Source organism: Diceros bicornis, chromosome 38 (assembly GCF_020826845.1).
Source record: "Diceros bicornis minor isolate mBicDic1 chromosome 38, mDicBic1.mat.cur, whole genome shotgun sequence".
NCBI classification, from domain to species: Eukaryota; Metazoa; Chordata; class Mammalia; order Perissodactyla; family Rhinocerotidae; genus Diceros; species Diceros bicornis.
This window is the reverse complement of record NC_080777.1, coordinates 16,962,062-16,979,608: the sequence shown is the minus strand read 5'-3', so window position 1 is coordinate 16,979,608 and position 17,547 is coordinate 16,962,062. Positions and strand designations below refer to the sequence as shown.

The following is a 17,547-nucleotide window of genomic DNA, read 5'->3' as shown; positions in this document are numbered from 1 at the left end:
AAACACAATTTTTCAGAAGACAGAAACAAACTTTGTAGGGACTAAAGTAAATGGATGAATAATAAAAATTTAATAGATGGCAGAACTATTTTGAAGATGATACTAAACTTTACAGAGTTTTTCACTTGGCTTAGCCACGCCTAAGAATCACTATTTTGGACTAATTCAGTACGGCCAAGAAAGGGCATAGAAATTAATCTTTTCATTAACTGTGAAGGTTATTGTTCCCAAAATGATGGCCGTTTTGAGGAATCACCAGGCTGCAGGAGCGTGCAGCCTCCAGATCCAGACTCCAGATCAGGTAAGGGAAACTGACTTTACACTGAGTGATTTGCCTCCTCCTCAGAATAATGTTGCCAGGTCTCACTAGCGATCAGACAGGATTCTTCCTCTTTTCTGCTTGCAAGTATAACAACATTCATTCATTGCATTTATTGAAAGCCTGCATTCAAACTTTTGAATTTTTCTTAAAACTGAATTGCATTGAAAACTAACTGGACATACCATAAAAGGGCACATAACATTTATTTCTCTGTGCTTTATTCTCTACAGATTTACTTTAAAATAGTATACATGCTACTTTCAAGTTAGACTTTAAAAATTTTTCAGCTACTAACTTTGAACAAATCCAGATTATGCTTTTAATTACCTTGTAACTAGCTGGCCCATAAGTATGATGGAATTAACTGATAGGAGGTTAAGGAGGGAGATGATGTCAGAGTGAAATAAATCTGTATTTTCAGTAGCTCTTCACCACCCCTGCTAAGCCATGGGCAGGCGGCTCCCTTTCTGTTACCTGTAAAGGAGAATGTGTTTACATTTCCCGTATGAACTGTCTCTTCAGTAGATGAACATATTTCTTCGATTGATGTCTTTCCCGTAGAGTTGTGAGATCCTCTTATCACAGTACACATGTGGCTGGTAAAGTTGAAATCACACCTGCCGCAGTGAGCCGTGGCTTCCATGGATGCTGGGCACAGAGTCCCACACTCTTTGGTTTCCTAAGTCAGGTGGTAGAGATGGGGAGAGAGGGAGAAGGGGATTTTAAATTCCATTTAGACATGTGGGGTAGGTTTTTACAACTTTCAAATGGAATTTTCTTCTGCCTAGTTCATGAATGAATATCTCAACATTCATGAGAAGAAATGAACGTAGTTTGTACACTAGAAAGAGCTGTTACTTTTAAATGACACAGATTTCAAAATCCAGTTTTGCAACTTTCTAGTTCTGTGACCTTGAGCAAGTCACTAACGTCTGCAAAGCCTCAGCTTTTTCAGTGAGAAAATGGTACTTTGACTTACCATGCAAGTTAGTTGTGTGAATCAAACGAGACAACACCTGTAAATGTCTTACACTTAGTAGATACGCCTTAAATAATAACAGTAGTCATTATTTTATTATTGTTACTTTGACACTTTCCTAGTGGGGTTTTAGAGAAAATCAAGAATGGGATATTTGAGAATCTGCACTTCCTGTGCTGTTGGGAAAGTTGGACCTACAAGTAGCCCTCAACCAAGTTTTAGAAAATCTAAATAGTTCATGAACTGTCATTATAATAATTATTATTCATATCTGTAAACCATTTCTCTGATGAATCTCTGTATTTTTTGTGTGCGTGTGTGAAGAAGATTAGCCCTGAGCTAACATCTGTTGCCAACTCTCCTCTTTTTGCTGAGGAAGATTGGCCCTGGGCTCACATCTGTGCCCATCTTCCTATACTTTATATGGTACACTGCCACAGCATGCCTTGACAAGCAGTGCGTCCGTCCACGCTCAGGATAGGAACTTGCAAATCCCGGGCCACCGAAGCGGAATGCATGAACTTAACCACTATGCCACCGGGCCAGCCCCTGAATCTCTGTATTTTTTATAGTTATTGATAAGTACTAGTATGTTCTAATCTCAGAAAATGAAATACTTCATCATCCCAAATTACAGGAGATATAGATAAGGCAATACTTCATAATGCAGAGCTGGACTTCACCTTTCCTTTATATAGGTAGCATAATGAATTTAAAAGAATTTTTTTGCTGTTTAAATTTGATCTACATTCAATCTCTCTCTTACATAAAATAAATTGAGTAAATTGACCCAAAGGTAGCCAAAATAAAGCTACTTCAGAAAAATATAGTAGGACTTCCATTTGAATATGGTGAATTGAATACCTGCATTTGTATCCATTTCCTCTTAAGCCCAACCAAATGACAGTAAAGGAATATAGAAAGTCTAAGGGAACTAACACACACAGGATGGCTCAAACATCTTTGGGAGCTGGGAAGCAGATGGACGTGGCAGAGACAATGCTATGTGCTCAGTGATGTCCATTTTTCCCTTTTCTCTTGAGAACATTAGATTTTCTAGTCCAGCTGCAATAAGAGGACACATGTGACCAGAAATGTCTATGTGACTAGTGTATAGAAAGGAAGTATTCTGCATCCAAATAAGACCCATAAACATGCTTGCAACTACTCTCTCCTCCTTTCCATTGTGACCTGAGTGCCCCTGTGTGAAGTCCCACTAGACGGAAAGAGCTTGGGTTCCTGAGACGTTGCTTGGAGGAGAGCTGCCTAACTCACATTGGATTGTAACGCGAAAAAAAATTTTTTCCTCCCTAAAGGCCCAGTGCGTGGTTGTATATCCTAGTTGTAAGTTGTTCTAGTTCTATGTGAGCCACCGCCACAGCATGGCAACTGACAGACAGGTGGTGTGGTTCCATGACCAGGAAGCGAACCTGGGTCACCGCAGTGGTGAGCACTGAACTTTAACCACTAGGCCATCATGGCTGGCTCTGTAATGTGAACATTTTTTTAGAAGTTAATTCTGTCGAGCCATTCCATATGTGAGTACATTTGTTTTTACCTCAGCATAGTTTAGTGTGTCCTAGCTAAAATATAAATTAATACTTTGAAGTTGGATGTTGCCTCAACAATAACAAGACCCTAAAATACATAGCATTTGCTTAGTGGTTAAACAGGCAGTGGCAAAGAAATACATGATGGGGTTTGGGAAGTTGGGGAACTCTGTTATGCTGTCACAAATATTCAGTAAAACTGTACCCTGGGATGACGGTCAAAGTCAGTTAAGTGCTCCTGAGCGCAGAGCTCTAGGGGAAGAGGTCAGAAGCTGGAACATCAGTAGAATGTGTGTGTTGTTACTAGCTGCATTTGGCAAAGGATCGCAAAATGAGATAAGCTTAGAAAAGAATTGATGGAATTAAAAGGAATAGAGAGGGGCCAGCCCCATGGCCTGGTGGTCAAGCTTGGCACGCTCTACTTTGGCAGCCCAGGTTTGGATCCTGGGCACAAACCTACACCATTCATCAGTGGCCATGTTGTGGTGGCAACCCACATACAAAATAGAGGAAGATTGGCACAGTTGTTAGCTCAGGGCTAATCTTCTTCAAGCAAAAAGAGGAAGACTGGCAATAGATGTTAGCTCAGGGCCAATCTTCCTCAGCAAAAAAAAAAAAAAAGGAATAGAGAGGGTCCACTGGAAGGTGTAAACCAGATGCCAGAGTGTGAAAATGAAATAAATTCTGCATTTTGCATGGTGAGAACCCCAGCCTCCTCTCTTATCAGATTCCCCACATGCTGGCAGCAGGCATATATCCCATCCTGACCTAGGATGGAATATTAAGGATAATTAATTAAGTATACTTGTTAAGGATTCTTGGTAATGTGATTCCTTGACAAAAAGCCATCCTGCCACATGATTTCCCTGCTGTGCTCCCCACTGATGGATGCCTGTGCTTATTGAGCTTTCAATCAGCCTCCAATGGAAAGAAGAGATTTTAAAACATAGAAAAAGGAACTCAGAGGAAGCAGAAACAGAGCAATGAAAAGAAGACTAAAATAGTACCAAACAAACAAATGCTATAATTCAAGGAATCAACTAGACAAATAATAAAAAAAAGCAACAATAGAATTCATATTCCCCGAAAGATAAAAGAGATATTCCATGAACAAAACAAGAGGAGGATGCCATGAATAAATAACAATCACCAAACAAGAAAGAGCCCTTAAAAACTAAAACTTTGAAAAAAAAAAAAAGCTAAAAAATACCCCTATAACAAATCAATAGAAATGTTGGAAGATAAAGTTAAAGCAATAACTCATCAAATTGAAAAAGATGAAGAGTCAGTCAATAGGAAAGAAACAAGAAGAAAAAATAAAAGATCATTTTAGAAGTCCAACATCTAACAAATGGGTGAAAACAGAGATAAAAGAGGAAGCAAATTATCGAAGAAATAATAACATTCCCCAGAACTGAAGGTCATGAGACTCCGCACTGAAAAACTCCACAGAAAGTACATTATTATGAATAATAATAATAATAATGATGATAATGATAATATCCACATAGAGGCACATTGTCATGAAATTTTGGAAAAGCAGGATAAAGAGAATGTCTTAACTTTTATAGGAAAAACTACATGATAACCCATAAAGAGACAGGACTCAATAGTAATGAAAGTTTAAAAAATGCATAAATGCCTTCAAAAATCTGAGTAGAAATAATTTTTAACCTTTAATTTTATACCTAGCCAAGCTATCAATCCAGTGGCAGGGTAGAATAATGATAATTTCAGGCATCAGCCTCTCAAAAAACTTACCTTTCATGCACCTGTACCCAGGAAGATAATTCTCCAAAAGAAAGGAGTAAGGAGAGAAAGAGGGACCCTTGGGATTTAGAACACAGGGAGACCAACACAGGAGAGGAGTGAAAGGAATTTCAAAACTGATAGCTTTGGGGAGACCCACTGGGACTGCTGTGCAGAAATCCCACCATGATCTAGCCAGATTGGAGCAGGAGATGGAAGTCCCCAGGGAAGAGGTCTTCAGGAAACGAAATGGAGTCTATAGACTGAGCTTTATCTATAACACACTGCTTGATCCAGCATCCAGAAATATTCCCCTAACCATAATAATTTAAATATGAGCTTTAAATACCACTGACAACTGGCCTTCATAAAGCCAATTCAAGCCAATTTAAAAGATCATGGAGATATCTTGAACATCATCCTTAAATAATGGAAGCCATAGCTTCCTGAAACCAAAATGAGATGCCTGCGAAGCAAACGTGAGGTGAACAATAATGAAACAAATAGTTGTGAGCCATCGTGTCCTTTCTGAAACTAACAGATTTCCTGTCTCCGTTTTTTAAACAGGAGTGTCCTTTTAAGGAGCGTTTTCTTCAGAGATGCTTCCTAATTAGTCGTTTTAAAGACATTTTCTTGCAACAGCACCAGCTTTTCAAGACCAAAAAATACTATGTATTTAAGGAAAATGTTCCTAGTCCAAACTTTTGAAAGCATTGGCCTGGAATAAACTTAAACTTTGGGAACATAGTGTTGGATAGATTTCTTTCATAGAATTGGTTAATTAAAGATGCGCACAAGTCAGACCAATTTTTAAAAAAATTTTTGTAGACAAAAAACTGTTTTTAGTGGGTATTTTGTATGATTATTCACTTCACTAAGTACCTATTATCTTCAATAACTTTATGTATTATCTTTTTTTTTTGTGAGGAAGATTGGCCCTGAGCTAACATCTATTGCCAATTTTCCTCTTTTTTCTGAGGAAGATTGGCTCTGAGCTAACATCTGTGCTCATCTTCCTCTATTTTGTATGTGGGACACCGCCACAGCAATGCCTGATGAATGGTGCATCAGTCCGCACCCGGGATTCAAACCTGTGAACCCCAGGCCACTGAAGCATAGTGCGCGAACTTAACCAGTACACCACCAGGCTGGTCCTATGTCTTATCTTAATCTTCATTGCTGGAGCCCTAACAATCTCAAAAGTTATTTTTCATCCCACAGTATATGATGTCCACACAACGATTGTATAGTTGCCTCAGTCAGTAAGAGCCCTTCCATTGTCTGTGACCAAAACACCCCCTTTTAGCCATCTCCTAGTGACAAATTACTACAGAGCATGGAAGGGTGTTTGTTTCTTAAATGGCAATAATCCTTTCCTTCAAACAGTAGATTTCTGGGGTCCTGAGTCAAGTTTAATGCTAACAAACAGGACATAGCTGTATGTGAAGCATCTCAGCATACAAGCATAAATGATAGATCCAAAGGCCTATTCACTTTTGTGGTTGAAAGGCATTTGCTCATCTCGCACTGTCTCAAGGAATATAATGGTCTGGATCTAAGGTCTCTATCAAAGGAAAGGGTGGATTATGGTTGGGAGGGCTAGAGGGAAGAAGCTGGAATTTCCCTCCATCTCCATCCACAGCAACCCCGGGCATGAAATGGCAGCACGCAGAGGCCCCAGACAACTTCTTTTGGCACACAGACTTTCAGTCCTACAGTAATCTGAAGTGTTGGGTAAAGCTTCCAGAGAACAGCTAATCATTATTAATTCCTTTAGAATTCATTGCAATAACATCAATCATAGCGAACTCATTTGGTATTAATATGGATGTAATGTGAAAATGAATAATGCACACAAGAGTTTTTATATTCCTATTTTAGAAAAATAGTTATGAACAATGTATTTCTCTCTCCATTGTCAAATCAGCACCTCTGAGAGGTTTTCTATCAATTACCTTCATCATCATTCCAGTTGAAATCTTGTTAGAGCAAACATATTTCAAAGGATTATATCCAACTCCATTACAGCATTTCTGGCTCTTTGGAATAAGTTCAGTCTCACAGCATTTTACTGGCACTGGGTCATTCTTTTGAACATGAGCTTTAGACTCTCCACTGGAAGCTAAGCAGCATATGGTATCTGACACATTCACATAATCCTGGCCGCAACAGAACATCCCTGCAACAATAAAATGTTATATATGAATATGAAATTAAAAAAAAGGGAAGACAACTGAGGATGCTATAAAGTTTGGTATAAAAATGTCAGACTCGAGCAGTTGCTGAAATGGTGCAATACCTAAGGTAGTGTTTCCCTACCAAGGTGATTTAAATGTGCAATGAGGGTCCTTCTTACTAAGAGCACTAGACACTAATTAGGTAAAGAACACGCAAGAGGAAGTGTTCCAAAATGATTCAGCAGGGCCAAACTTCTCCCATGCTCCATAAAAAAAGATATGATTTCTGTCATGAGAATTGCCTGTCCATTTTGTGATGATAACATCGTGTTGCAGAAGAAGGGGTAGTTAACCAGAGGGACTCACAAAAAAATCTCTAGAAATTCACAAGGGAGAAAAGGTCACCCAAGTACTCTGGGATAAGAGGCTAGACAGAATGGAGAGGGAGCACCATCTTAGAGCTGGAGAGATTGTGGCAGGAGTCTTGTAAGTTTTTGCCTGGCTTTGTCTAGGGTACAAATATTTGCTTCTTGTGAATCCAGTAGCAACGGTAACCATTCTTTCTTCATGAGATAGATCTGTGTTCAAAGCCAGTTGAGCCTGCTCACTGATCAAGTGAACCATTTGGTCACCATTTTTTGACCTGCACTGTGTTCTAGATCCATGACTAAACATAGGTAAGAGGTTGGGGGCAGTGCAAGAAAGACCTCGTAGGGAGGAGCATTGATCTTTATTTCTCAATGAAAGACATGTGTGCCTGAGATACCACCTAGCCCCTTTTGTCCCACCAAATTCAATTTGACTGTCTATTTTCACATCACGTAGATCTTGTCATAGAAGAGATGTAGTAGAAATTTAGACATAAAAGCCTGAATAAATAAACAATACTCTAGAGTCAGATTAAGCTAGAAATTAAGGTACCTATCACCCATGTCACGGTCGTATCATATGAGAATTTATATCCAGTTATACAGCAGCACAATGTGATGATTTATTTTAATTAGAATTTTGTTTATTTATTATTAGTCCCGACTGATAACATAAAGAACCTCAACTTCAAAGTGCCCTGGAGTCCTGGATTGTTGAATCTGGTCCTGTACAAACACCTACATTATGAAAGACACTCCTAATAATAGACCAATGAGTTTTAAGTGCTTTTTTTAAAAAAAAAATTATTGAAGTAGACACTGGTTTGGCACACTCCTTAAGAAAGATGTTTATTGGGGCCGGCCCCATGGCTTAGCAGTTGGGTGTGCGCGCTCCGCTACTGGTGGCCCGGGTTCGGATCCCGGGCGCGCACCGATGCACCACTTCTCCGGCCATGCTGAGGCCGTGTCCCACATACAGCAACTAGAAGGATGTGCAACTATGACATACAACTATCTACTGGGGCTTTGGGGGAAAAAAATAAAAGGAGGAGGATTGGCAATAGATGTTGGCTCAGAGCCAGTCTTCCTCAGCCAAAAAAAAAAAAAAAGAAAAAAGAAAAAAGAAAAAAAGAAGAAAGATGTTTATCCACTCATCACTCCAAAGAACCAGCTCATTGATCTTTCCATTTTAAAAAATATCTCCTGGGGTCTGCCCAGTGGCGGTGTAGTGGTTAAGTTTGCATGCTCCACTTTGGTGGCCCGGGGTTTGCAGGTTCGGATCCCGGGCATGGACATACACACAGCTTATCAAGCCATGCTGTGGCAGCGTCCCATAGAAAGTAGAGGAAGGTGGGCACAGATGTTAGCCCAGGGCCAATCTTCCTCAGCAAAAAGAGGAGGATTGGCAACAGATGTTAGCTCAGGGCTAATCATCCTCACACACACACACAAATCTCCCAATATTTTAAAATTTTTGTATATGATTAATGATCTACATTGATCATAACTGAGTTTTGACACACCATGTGTAAATGTGATAACTGTTCAAAGTAATTGGTTTAAAAGTAAACTGTTTTCTTTGATGCTTTATTAATAATTTTAGTTGTTATAACATTTCCAAGGAGAAGTTCTTTCAAATAAACACACAGCAGGGTTATCATTGTGGTCTGAGTCTTGATTACGATGAGTAAAAATGACATATATATAATACACACAGACACAGACACACACACACACCCACACACACACACCCTACTACACCCATATAAGATAAAAATAAAAATCCACAGCCTCAAGTTTTATATTGTTTGGACATTTTTTTCAGCTGCTTTCTAATCAGACATTTAAATATCACCTTGGATTCTTTACTGTCATTTTTTTCTCTAGCAGTTTTCTTAAAATAATTCATGTTTCTCTTTTAAAGAGCAATCAAAATCTGAAAACTGGCCCTTTAGGGAGCAGAATACATTCTTCCCCTCAACTCCCAAATTACTTTATGGTTTCACCATGCTTTTAGTATAAAATCAAAATGCAGGCATTGACCTAATTCGAAACTCCTAATCAGTCATCTGATCGCTCTGAGGGACTTTTGACAGGTCAACTAAAATTTTGATAATGAACTGTTTTTACACTAGAAAAAAAGGGATGATTTCTTTCACCAAGAGCTTCATCTTTGTTTCACTGAATTAAAATTTTCAGCCAAGATTTCACTCACATAACAAGAAGTGACTCCCTTTCTAGTTTCCTTGGTAAACCATTACTTCTTTAATTATTATCAACCTTGTTCCACTGTGATAAATTGCTAATTACTTAATACCCTAATCAGCGTTCATTCTTTGCACAGATAAACTGTGACAGTGCCATTAATTTAAATAGTAATTTCACTTAATGGCCAGAACGGCACACCAGATTTTTATGCAGCATTTTCTGAAGACTGCATCCATCACTGCAATATTCTGACATAAAGATGTCTGACGTGCACTAACTCACTTAGGGAGAGCAGATGTTGCAGAGCAGAGTTTGGTAGTAATTCCCATAGTGCATCACTTCAGCATGAATGAGCTGCAAATTCACAGACAGACAATCTTCTGAAACTGCATTGCCATAACTTTTGACCCCTATCTAATTTATCATATGTAACACTTGACTTTTGAACTTTGACACAAAGAATGCGCGATTTTAAACATGCCCAAAGAAAAACAATATAGGTCATATATTATTGATGGATTGATCTAGTCTTTCAGAGGTTCTTCATTAAATTTGTATAAAGGTGGAGATTCTCTTTGGACAAGATGCAGATGTTATTAAAGTGGTACAGTATGCACCGAACTACTAGACATTTATTTTTGAGATCAAATAGCATATATTGTCTTTCAAAACAGCATATATACCCAATGGATAGCTTCCATTGCACTGGATACAACTGAGGATATGGTGGAGGAAAGAATTTTTTACTCACAATGTCATGAATACTTCAAATATGTTACTAACACTTATTTAAAGTCCAGAGCTAAAAACGAAAGCATTTTAGAAACAGATAGGCCTGATGAGTTTCTGAATTGTTAAATCTGCAAAACACGTGCTCCATTTTTCTAAAAAGACCAAGAATCATGAATCACGCTTTTGAGATAAAAACGGTACAGCAGTGAAAAACAGAGTCTGGAATATGACAAATCATTGTGCGACTCGGGGATTGATCATGGGAACCACATTTTAAGCCAAAGGATTATATTTTAGGCCTAGAAGAATGAACAAAAAAAAAAGGTTTGTGATTAGTCATTCTTAGGACAAACCTACGAAATTGGTGGTAGAGCATAAAAGAAAAGAAATGTATGCTTGTCTTCACCAGCAGATGGCGCTACGGCTACCACCACAAAAAAGAGAAAGAAAGAGTCGAGTAAAAATGCTCCCCAAATCGGTGCAATATATGTTAAAGCAATTATACATTACACTTTTCAAAAATTCATTATGTTGTATGGAAATCTTCCTGGGAAATATTCTTTCCATACAACGCTTATACCATGGATTTCTGTACTATATTTCTCTCTTTGCAAAGTTCCCCAATTCCACCTTACGTAACAAACAGTGGTAAGCCATTCATTCTACTGAAGTCCGAGTCCAGGACATGAAAACTCAATATTCTATTTCCAAACAATTTCAACCCAGAGTTTCATATCAAACTTCATGGACAACATTTATAATAGAAATAAGACAATATGTTCCAAAAGTCTGTCTTGATCAGTTTCTCATGGCTAAAAGGAAATCCTATCCTCTTTGAACGATAGAGAGGTTTTAATTTTCATCTTTTAATACTAAGAGATATAATCAAGTCCAACTCAAGATTAATGGCATAAATGATAAAACCATATAAGTAAACACTAAGAATAAAAAGTAATAAAGAGGTTTAAAATATATCCAAAGAAAATGGTTAAGAATACATATCCACTGAAATGACAAGCATGACTTTCATCCCAAGATACCTGTATAACACTCCTGCACAACTCATCTGCCCAGGGAGAGCACTAAAAACATAAACGCTACCCCAGCACTTCTGTTCCAACAGCATCTGTTAATTCACTCCATTTATAAAATACATATTGACAAAGACAACTGAACTGGGACCAGGGAGATTTGATTTGGTGTGAGAAAGTCAATTCAATGTGATTTTGTTAAAGGGCTCCTGCAGGCAAATAAAAGAGTTTAAGTAATAAAATACATAAAGAGATGTTTTATGAGCCAGCTCGGTCTCGTGGCAGGCACACAATGCCAGGCAGGGAGAGAGGCCAGGCTTAGGAACAATATTATGAGATCCAAACCCTTGAGTAGCAGGTATGGTGTTGCGAGGTTGAGGAGAAAATGGGCCATATGGATATTCTGGAAGGTCATTAAGGTCACAGTCATTAGGGGCGACAGGGGGGAGCAGTAGCAGAGAGAGGAACAAGACATGTGGAACGTGTCTATTTTCAGTGAGACCTGCAGGAAGTTCAAGAGAATAGGAGATTTTTTTCCTTTTTTAAAGGATCATCCCTTCAGTCCACCATGATTACCAGAATTGGCGGAATTGCAGAATGTCATGAGAAACTCTAATGCTAATTTTGATTCACAGCAGTTGAGGAATGTCAGAATTTGCTTAAGAAATGTTTGACTAGCACAGAACATCATATTGAAGTAAATGAAAAAATGATTCTGAAATTTGGGTTTATGGATGGACTTCAACGGTGTATGAAATTGCAGGAAAATTTTTGTGTGAGTTCTGTGTGCCATTATTTGAAGTGAGGGTTTGTAACTTTCAAGAGATTCTAAAGGGAGGTGTATGGCCCCCAAAAGATTAAGAACCGTTACCCTAGTGGACAGTAACCTCTACTCCATTTCTTAGATCAGCTATGTTCTACTTTTTGGCAATAGTATTCCGACTTATCTTTCCTTCTCCCTCACATTCGTTCTGCCACTCAAATCTAATTTATTTCCTTAAATCATAGTTCTTATCATCACATTGCCTCTTCCCTGAGTACTAAATAATGTTCAACTCCTTTTGCCTACTCAGATTTATCTGCCTCTATTTCCTAACACACGGTGTACACCTCCAATAACCCCCCTGCTTGCTACTAGTTGGACATGCTCTGCAGATTGCTAATTTCACACTTTAGCTCAAGCTATGCTCTTTTGCTGAAACATCTTTCTTCCATCCGCACGTCTCAAAATCCTACTCATTGTTTGAGGTTCCAATCCAACGGTTCAGCTTTTTTCATCACCTTGACTGGAGTGATCTCTCAGTCTTAAGAACACCTCTCTCTAGCTCATGTTTAACCATACAGGTACTTGTCTCCTTTATTAGATTGTAAGTTATTAAGGACAAAGATGGAATCTTAGCCATTTTTACACTCACAGAGCACCGAGAATGGTATCTTGATTACAGTTTCTACACATTGCATATGACTGAATAAAGGAATACGGCAATTGACTTAAAAAAAGTAACAGGTGAACATAGATGATAAAATGAGACATTTTGCTGCTCTTTTGGAAACTTTGACCTATCATGGTACAGGGGGGCAACACTTTTACATACGCCCCGCCTGGCAACCATGGTTCTGTCTTTAACGGACCTGTTTTTAGCTAACTCATCTAAAGGAGGAAGAGGTACTCAACTGGTTGGTCATAGCACAGGATAACTAACTAATTCTTATGATTTTCTAGGAGAGATGATTACTATGCCTCAAAGCAGTGGTTCTCAAAGTTTGGTCTCAGGACCCCTTTTTTTGTTGGTGCCATCGAGTCAATTGTGACTCCCAGCAACACTGTGGACAGCAGAGCGGACCCTGCCCTGGCTTTTTGCCCCATCCTCTCCTCTTCTGGTGCTGAATCAGACGATGTTCTGCTGCTATTCACAGAGTTTTCATGGCCAATTTTTTCCGAAGTGAGTAGCCAGGTCCTTCTTCCTAGTCTGTCAGAGCTTCCTAGTCTGGAAGCTCTGCTGAAACCTGTCCACCATGGATGAACCTGTTGATATTTGAAATCCTGGTATCATAGCTTTCAGCATCACAGCAACACGCAGCAGCCGCAAGGTGACAACCAACAGACAATAGACAGGTGGCGTGGTTCCCTGACAGGGAAACGAACCTGAGTTGCAGCGGTGAAAACACCGAATCTTAACCACAAGACCACTCAGGACCCCTTTACACTTTTACAAGTAATTGAGGACCCTCAATAGCTTTTGTTTATACAGGTTATATCTTTTGATATTTACTGGGTTAGAGCCTAAAAGAGAAATTTTTGGAATATGTATTTATTAATTCATTTAAAATAATAATAAACATACATGTTAACATAAGTATTTATGAAAAATAAATATAGTTTCCAAACTGAGAAAAACTAGTGAGGAGAATAACATTGTTTTACATTTTTGCAAGCATCTCTAATGTCTGGCTCAATAGAAGGAACTGAATTCTCATATCCTCTTTTGCATTCAATTGTTGCAATATCACATGTCATGTAACCTCTGGAAAACTCCACTGTACACTCATGAGAGAATGAGAGTGGAAAAGGCATATAATAGCTTAGTATGATGACGGGAATAGTTTTGATCTCACAGACCACCTGCAAAGGTCTTGAAGACCCTCAGGAGTTCTCCAGGGCCATGCTTTAAAGGTCATTGCCTTAGAGCCTAGTACTCACAGACAGTACCCTTTCTTCTAACTTTGGTATACATGTGGTGTGCAGTCAAAGAACAGAGTTTATAATGTCTCTTTTTTTTTCCTGGTCATCCAGAATATGCTTGCAACTTGGTAGTTATATTACGCTGGGCCTGCTCATCAGACTTGAAACAACATTGATGTGGTTAGGGTTGGAGAGTATCCAATGCTTGTCCAGGTATCAGAATGCTCAGCGAGGTGAAGAGCTTGGCCTCTGTAGCCATTTGGGTGGAGACAGAATCCTTTCTCAGCCACAGCGGCAAGAGATTCATGGGAAAATCTTCCAGCCTGCCTTGCATTTAGATGTCAACAGCTGAGTTCTAGACAATGAAATGTTAATAAAAATATTTGCTATTTCTAGACTTGGACAATAAAAAACTCACACACACGTTATTCCACGCTTTTTTCCCCTCCTGGATGCAGGAATGGATACAACTCAGGTGATTTTAGGAGCTGCCTATTGAAAATGGCAGAGCCTCTACAAGCCAGAATGACTGTGGGAAAGAGAGCTAACCTACAGAAGGTTGACGCCTCAGTGTTATTACACGAGAAAGAAATAAACCCCTAGGGCCGGCCCCGTGGCTTAGCGGTTAAGTGTGCGAGCTCCGCTGCTGGCAGCCCGGGTTCGGATCCCGGTCGCGCACCAACACACTGCTTCTCCAGCCATGCTGAGGCCGCGTCCCACATACAGCAACTAGAAGGATGTGCAGCTATGACGTACAACTATCTGCTGGGGCTTTGGGGGGAAAATAAATAAACAAATAAAATCTTTAAAAAAACAAATAAACCCCTATTGTTTTGGAGCCTTTATAGATTTTTTATTTAAATTTTTTGTTTATTGCAGTAACGTTGGTTTATAACATTGTATAAGTTTCAGGTGTACATCATTATACTTCTATTTCTGCATAGATTACATCATGTTCACCACCCAATACTAACTACAACCCATCACCACACACTTGTGCCGAATTATCCCTTTCGCCCTCCTCCTTGCCCCCTTCCCCTCTGGTAACCACCAATCCAATCTCTGTCCCTATGTGTTTGTTTGTTGTTGTTATTATCTACTATTTAATGAGGGAAATCGTACAGTATTTGACCTTCTCCCTCTGACTTATTTCACTTTGCATGATACCCTCAATGTCCATCCACGTTGTCACAAATGGCTGGATTTCATTGTTTCTTATGGCTGAGTAGTATTCCATTGTGTATAAATACCACATCTTCTTTATCCATTCGTCCCTTGATGGGCACTTCAGGGAAATGCAAATCAAAACTACAATGAGATATCCCCTCATGTCCGTCAGAATGGCTATAATTAACAAGACAGGAAACAACATGTGTTGGAGAGGATGTGGAGAGAAGGGAACTCTCATACACTGCTGGTGGGAGTGCAAACTGGTGCAGCCACTATGGAAAACAGCATGGAGATTCCTCAAAAAATTAAGGATAGAACTACCATATGATCCAGCTATTCCACTGCTGGGTATTTATCCAAAGAACCTGAAAACACCAATGTGTAAAGATACATGCACCCCTGTGTTCATTGCAGTTATTCACAATAGACAAGACTTGGAAACAATCTTTTTACATTTTGAAGTTCATTTATAACAGCGGTGAATGTTACCTGAAGTAATACAGCCACTTAGGAGCTATGCGATTTGGGGGAAGTTTTTAACTTCTGTTAAAATTGCTTCTGTTTCCTCATCTGTAAAACGGAGATAATAATAATACTTCCCTCATAGAGCTGTTGTGAGGATTAAATGTGTTATTGTATATGAAGCACACAGAACTCAACTTGGCGAATAGTGAACATGGGATGTTGTTTACTTGTTGTTGCTGTTGTATTTTGTCTCCTGATCCTTGTGTACATCTTTTAGCCAATATGCCGTGTCTAGGAGACATTGGGCTGGATTCCTTGATTGGACTTGAGTTATCTTTAGATGCTAACCTCTTAAGTCTACAACCATGAGGGAAAATTCTGAAAGGATTATGTGTCTACACTGGACTCTTGCATATTATATGATTTAATACATCATTCATTTTCAAAGAAGGTCTCGGGAGGTTGGTTTTTGTTTTTGTCTCTTAGTTTGACCTGGCAAAGTCAACCTTCTTCTATATTATAATACAGATCCAGGTGGCCTGTGCCATCCTTTACAGGTAAGCCTTAAATTCCTGGGGTCAATGAAAATGTCCTAATTGAAACCTAATTCTGTTGTATCCACTACACTATCACTCTCTTCTGGACAGTTGATGGAGATCAACAAAATGACATGGGACTATCAACCAGTTTGACAGTATATATATAAAAATCTTCCTCTAAATGTGTCCCACTGGGTTGTATTAAAAAATATATAAGATGGCTACAGTGTGGATATAAATGGGTGATTTGTAAATTCATGGAACAGTAAAAGCCTTGGAAACACTCTTGATGGTGGTCCAAGGATAAAATCAGAAACTAGAAATCAGGTATTTTTTGGCTCAAAGAAGGAGATGAGTCTTTCCCACACTGGGAGGATTGAAATTTAGTTGTGAATAATTTAATTTATGTATTTCTTACTTATTTAAGGGCTATCAAAATACTGAGAGTTTAGTATTTTTTATTAAGGCACAAGATTCAGGTACACCAAGGATTGATACTTATTATTTTTTTGATTGATTAGTTTGTTATTAAAGTGCCCGTCTTAATAGTTTTCATCAGAACTTTACAATCAAGAGAATGCATACAAGAATATGGTATTTAACAATATTATAATAATCAATTTACATAATTGTTACTTGTATTACAGATAACTCTTTGATGGTTTTTAAAAAGAGAAGAAATTACAGAAAGACAGTAGAGAATTCATAATTCATCTCCATCAAGATATCATGACGTCCTGAAATCACACTCAGAGAGGGGTTGGATTTCCAGCTCTTACTAGTTGAAGTGGTTCATTTACGCTGAAACTAATGAAGCTTGACCTTCAGGGTACTTTGCTTGCATGAGCCCCTTCCAAGGAAAGCATGGTTATATATTTTTATAAAATTTGCAAATGTATAATTTTTAACTACAATTTGCTATGGTCATTGTCTCTTGTCCCTTTAAGTTGCTCTCTGTCATATGTGTTCTCATATTGATTGAAATTGGAATGACCATGGATATTTTTGAAATCTAACTAAGGGGAATTTGAATTGGGGAAATATTTAATTTGAGATCAGTAGCTCTATTTATATGATTTCAGTCGCTTCCGTGAAAAAGTTGTTAAGGCTTAAATATGCCATTTTAACTGCAGTTTGGAAAGATAAAAAATGTGAGAAATTATAGACTCCTAATTCGGATGCATATAAAGGGAAGCTTTAAAGAAAGAGAGATCAGATAGAAAAATTAATATGATATGAAACAAAAGCTGTGAAAATGAACAATGGAATCAACTAAAATATTCTGACAAAGAGAATTGTAACAAAATAAATTTCAGATCATACCAAAAGTAGTAAACTATTAAAAGAGAATGATGAGTCTAGGATTGAAGTAATGCATAGACAATTTGATTATTTGATAATACAATTATGAAGAGAAGTAACTCATAAATATATTGGAAAAATGTACACTTTTTACAGATATGTAGCTAAAATAGTGACCTCTATGATAATATACAACTCAAATTCAGTCACACAATAAAGACATCCATGAAAAACTGGCTAATGATGTTGTCAATTCAACAAATATTTAGATA

At 38.3% G+C, this 17,547-nt stretch overlaps 1 protein-coding gene across 1 annotated transcript in view; it reads right to left on the bottom strand.

Annotated features, from left to right (window-relative positions):
- USH2A (usherin) overlaps window positions 1-17,547 on the bottom strand; it is a 747,185-nt gene that overhangs the window by 151,988 nt on the left and 577,650 nt on the right. The window contains exons 50-51 of the mRNA XM_058533703.1: window positions 6,556-6,779; window positions 797-1,001 (exon numbers count right to left, since the gene is read on the bottom strand). Coding sequence (XP_058389686.1) covers window positions 797-1,001; window positions 6,556-6,779 — 429 coding nt within the window. The remainder of the gene's footprint in view (window positions 1-796; window positions 1,002-6,555; window positions 6,780-17,547) is intronic.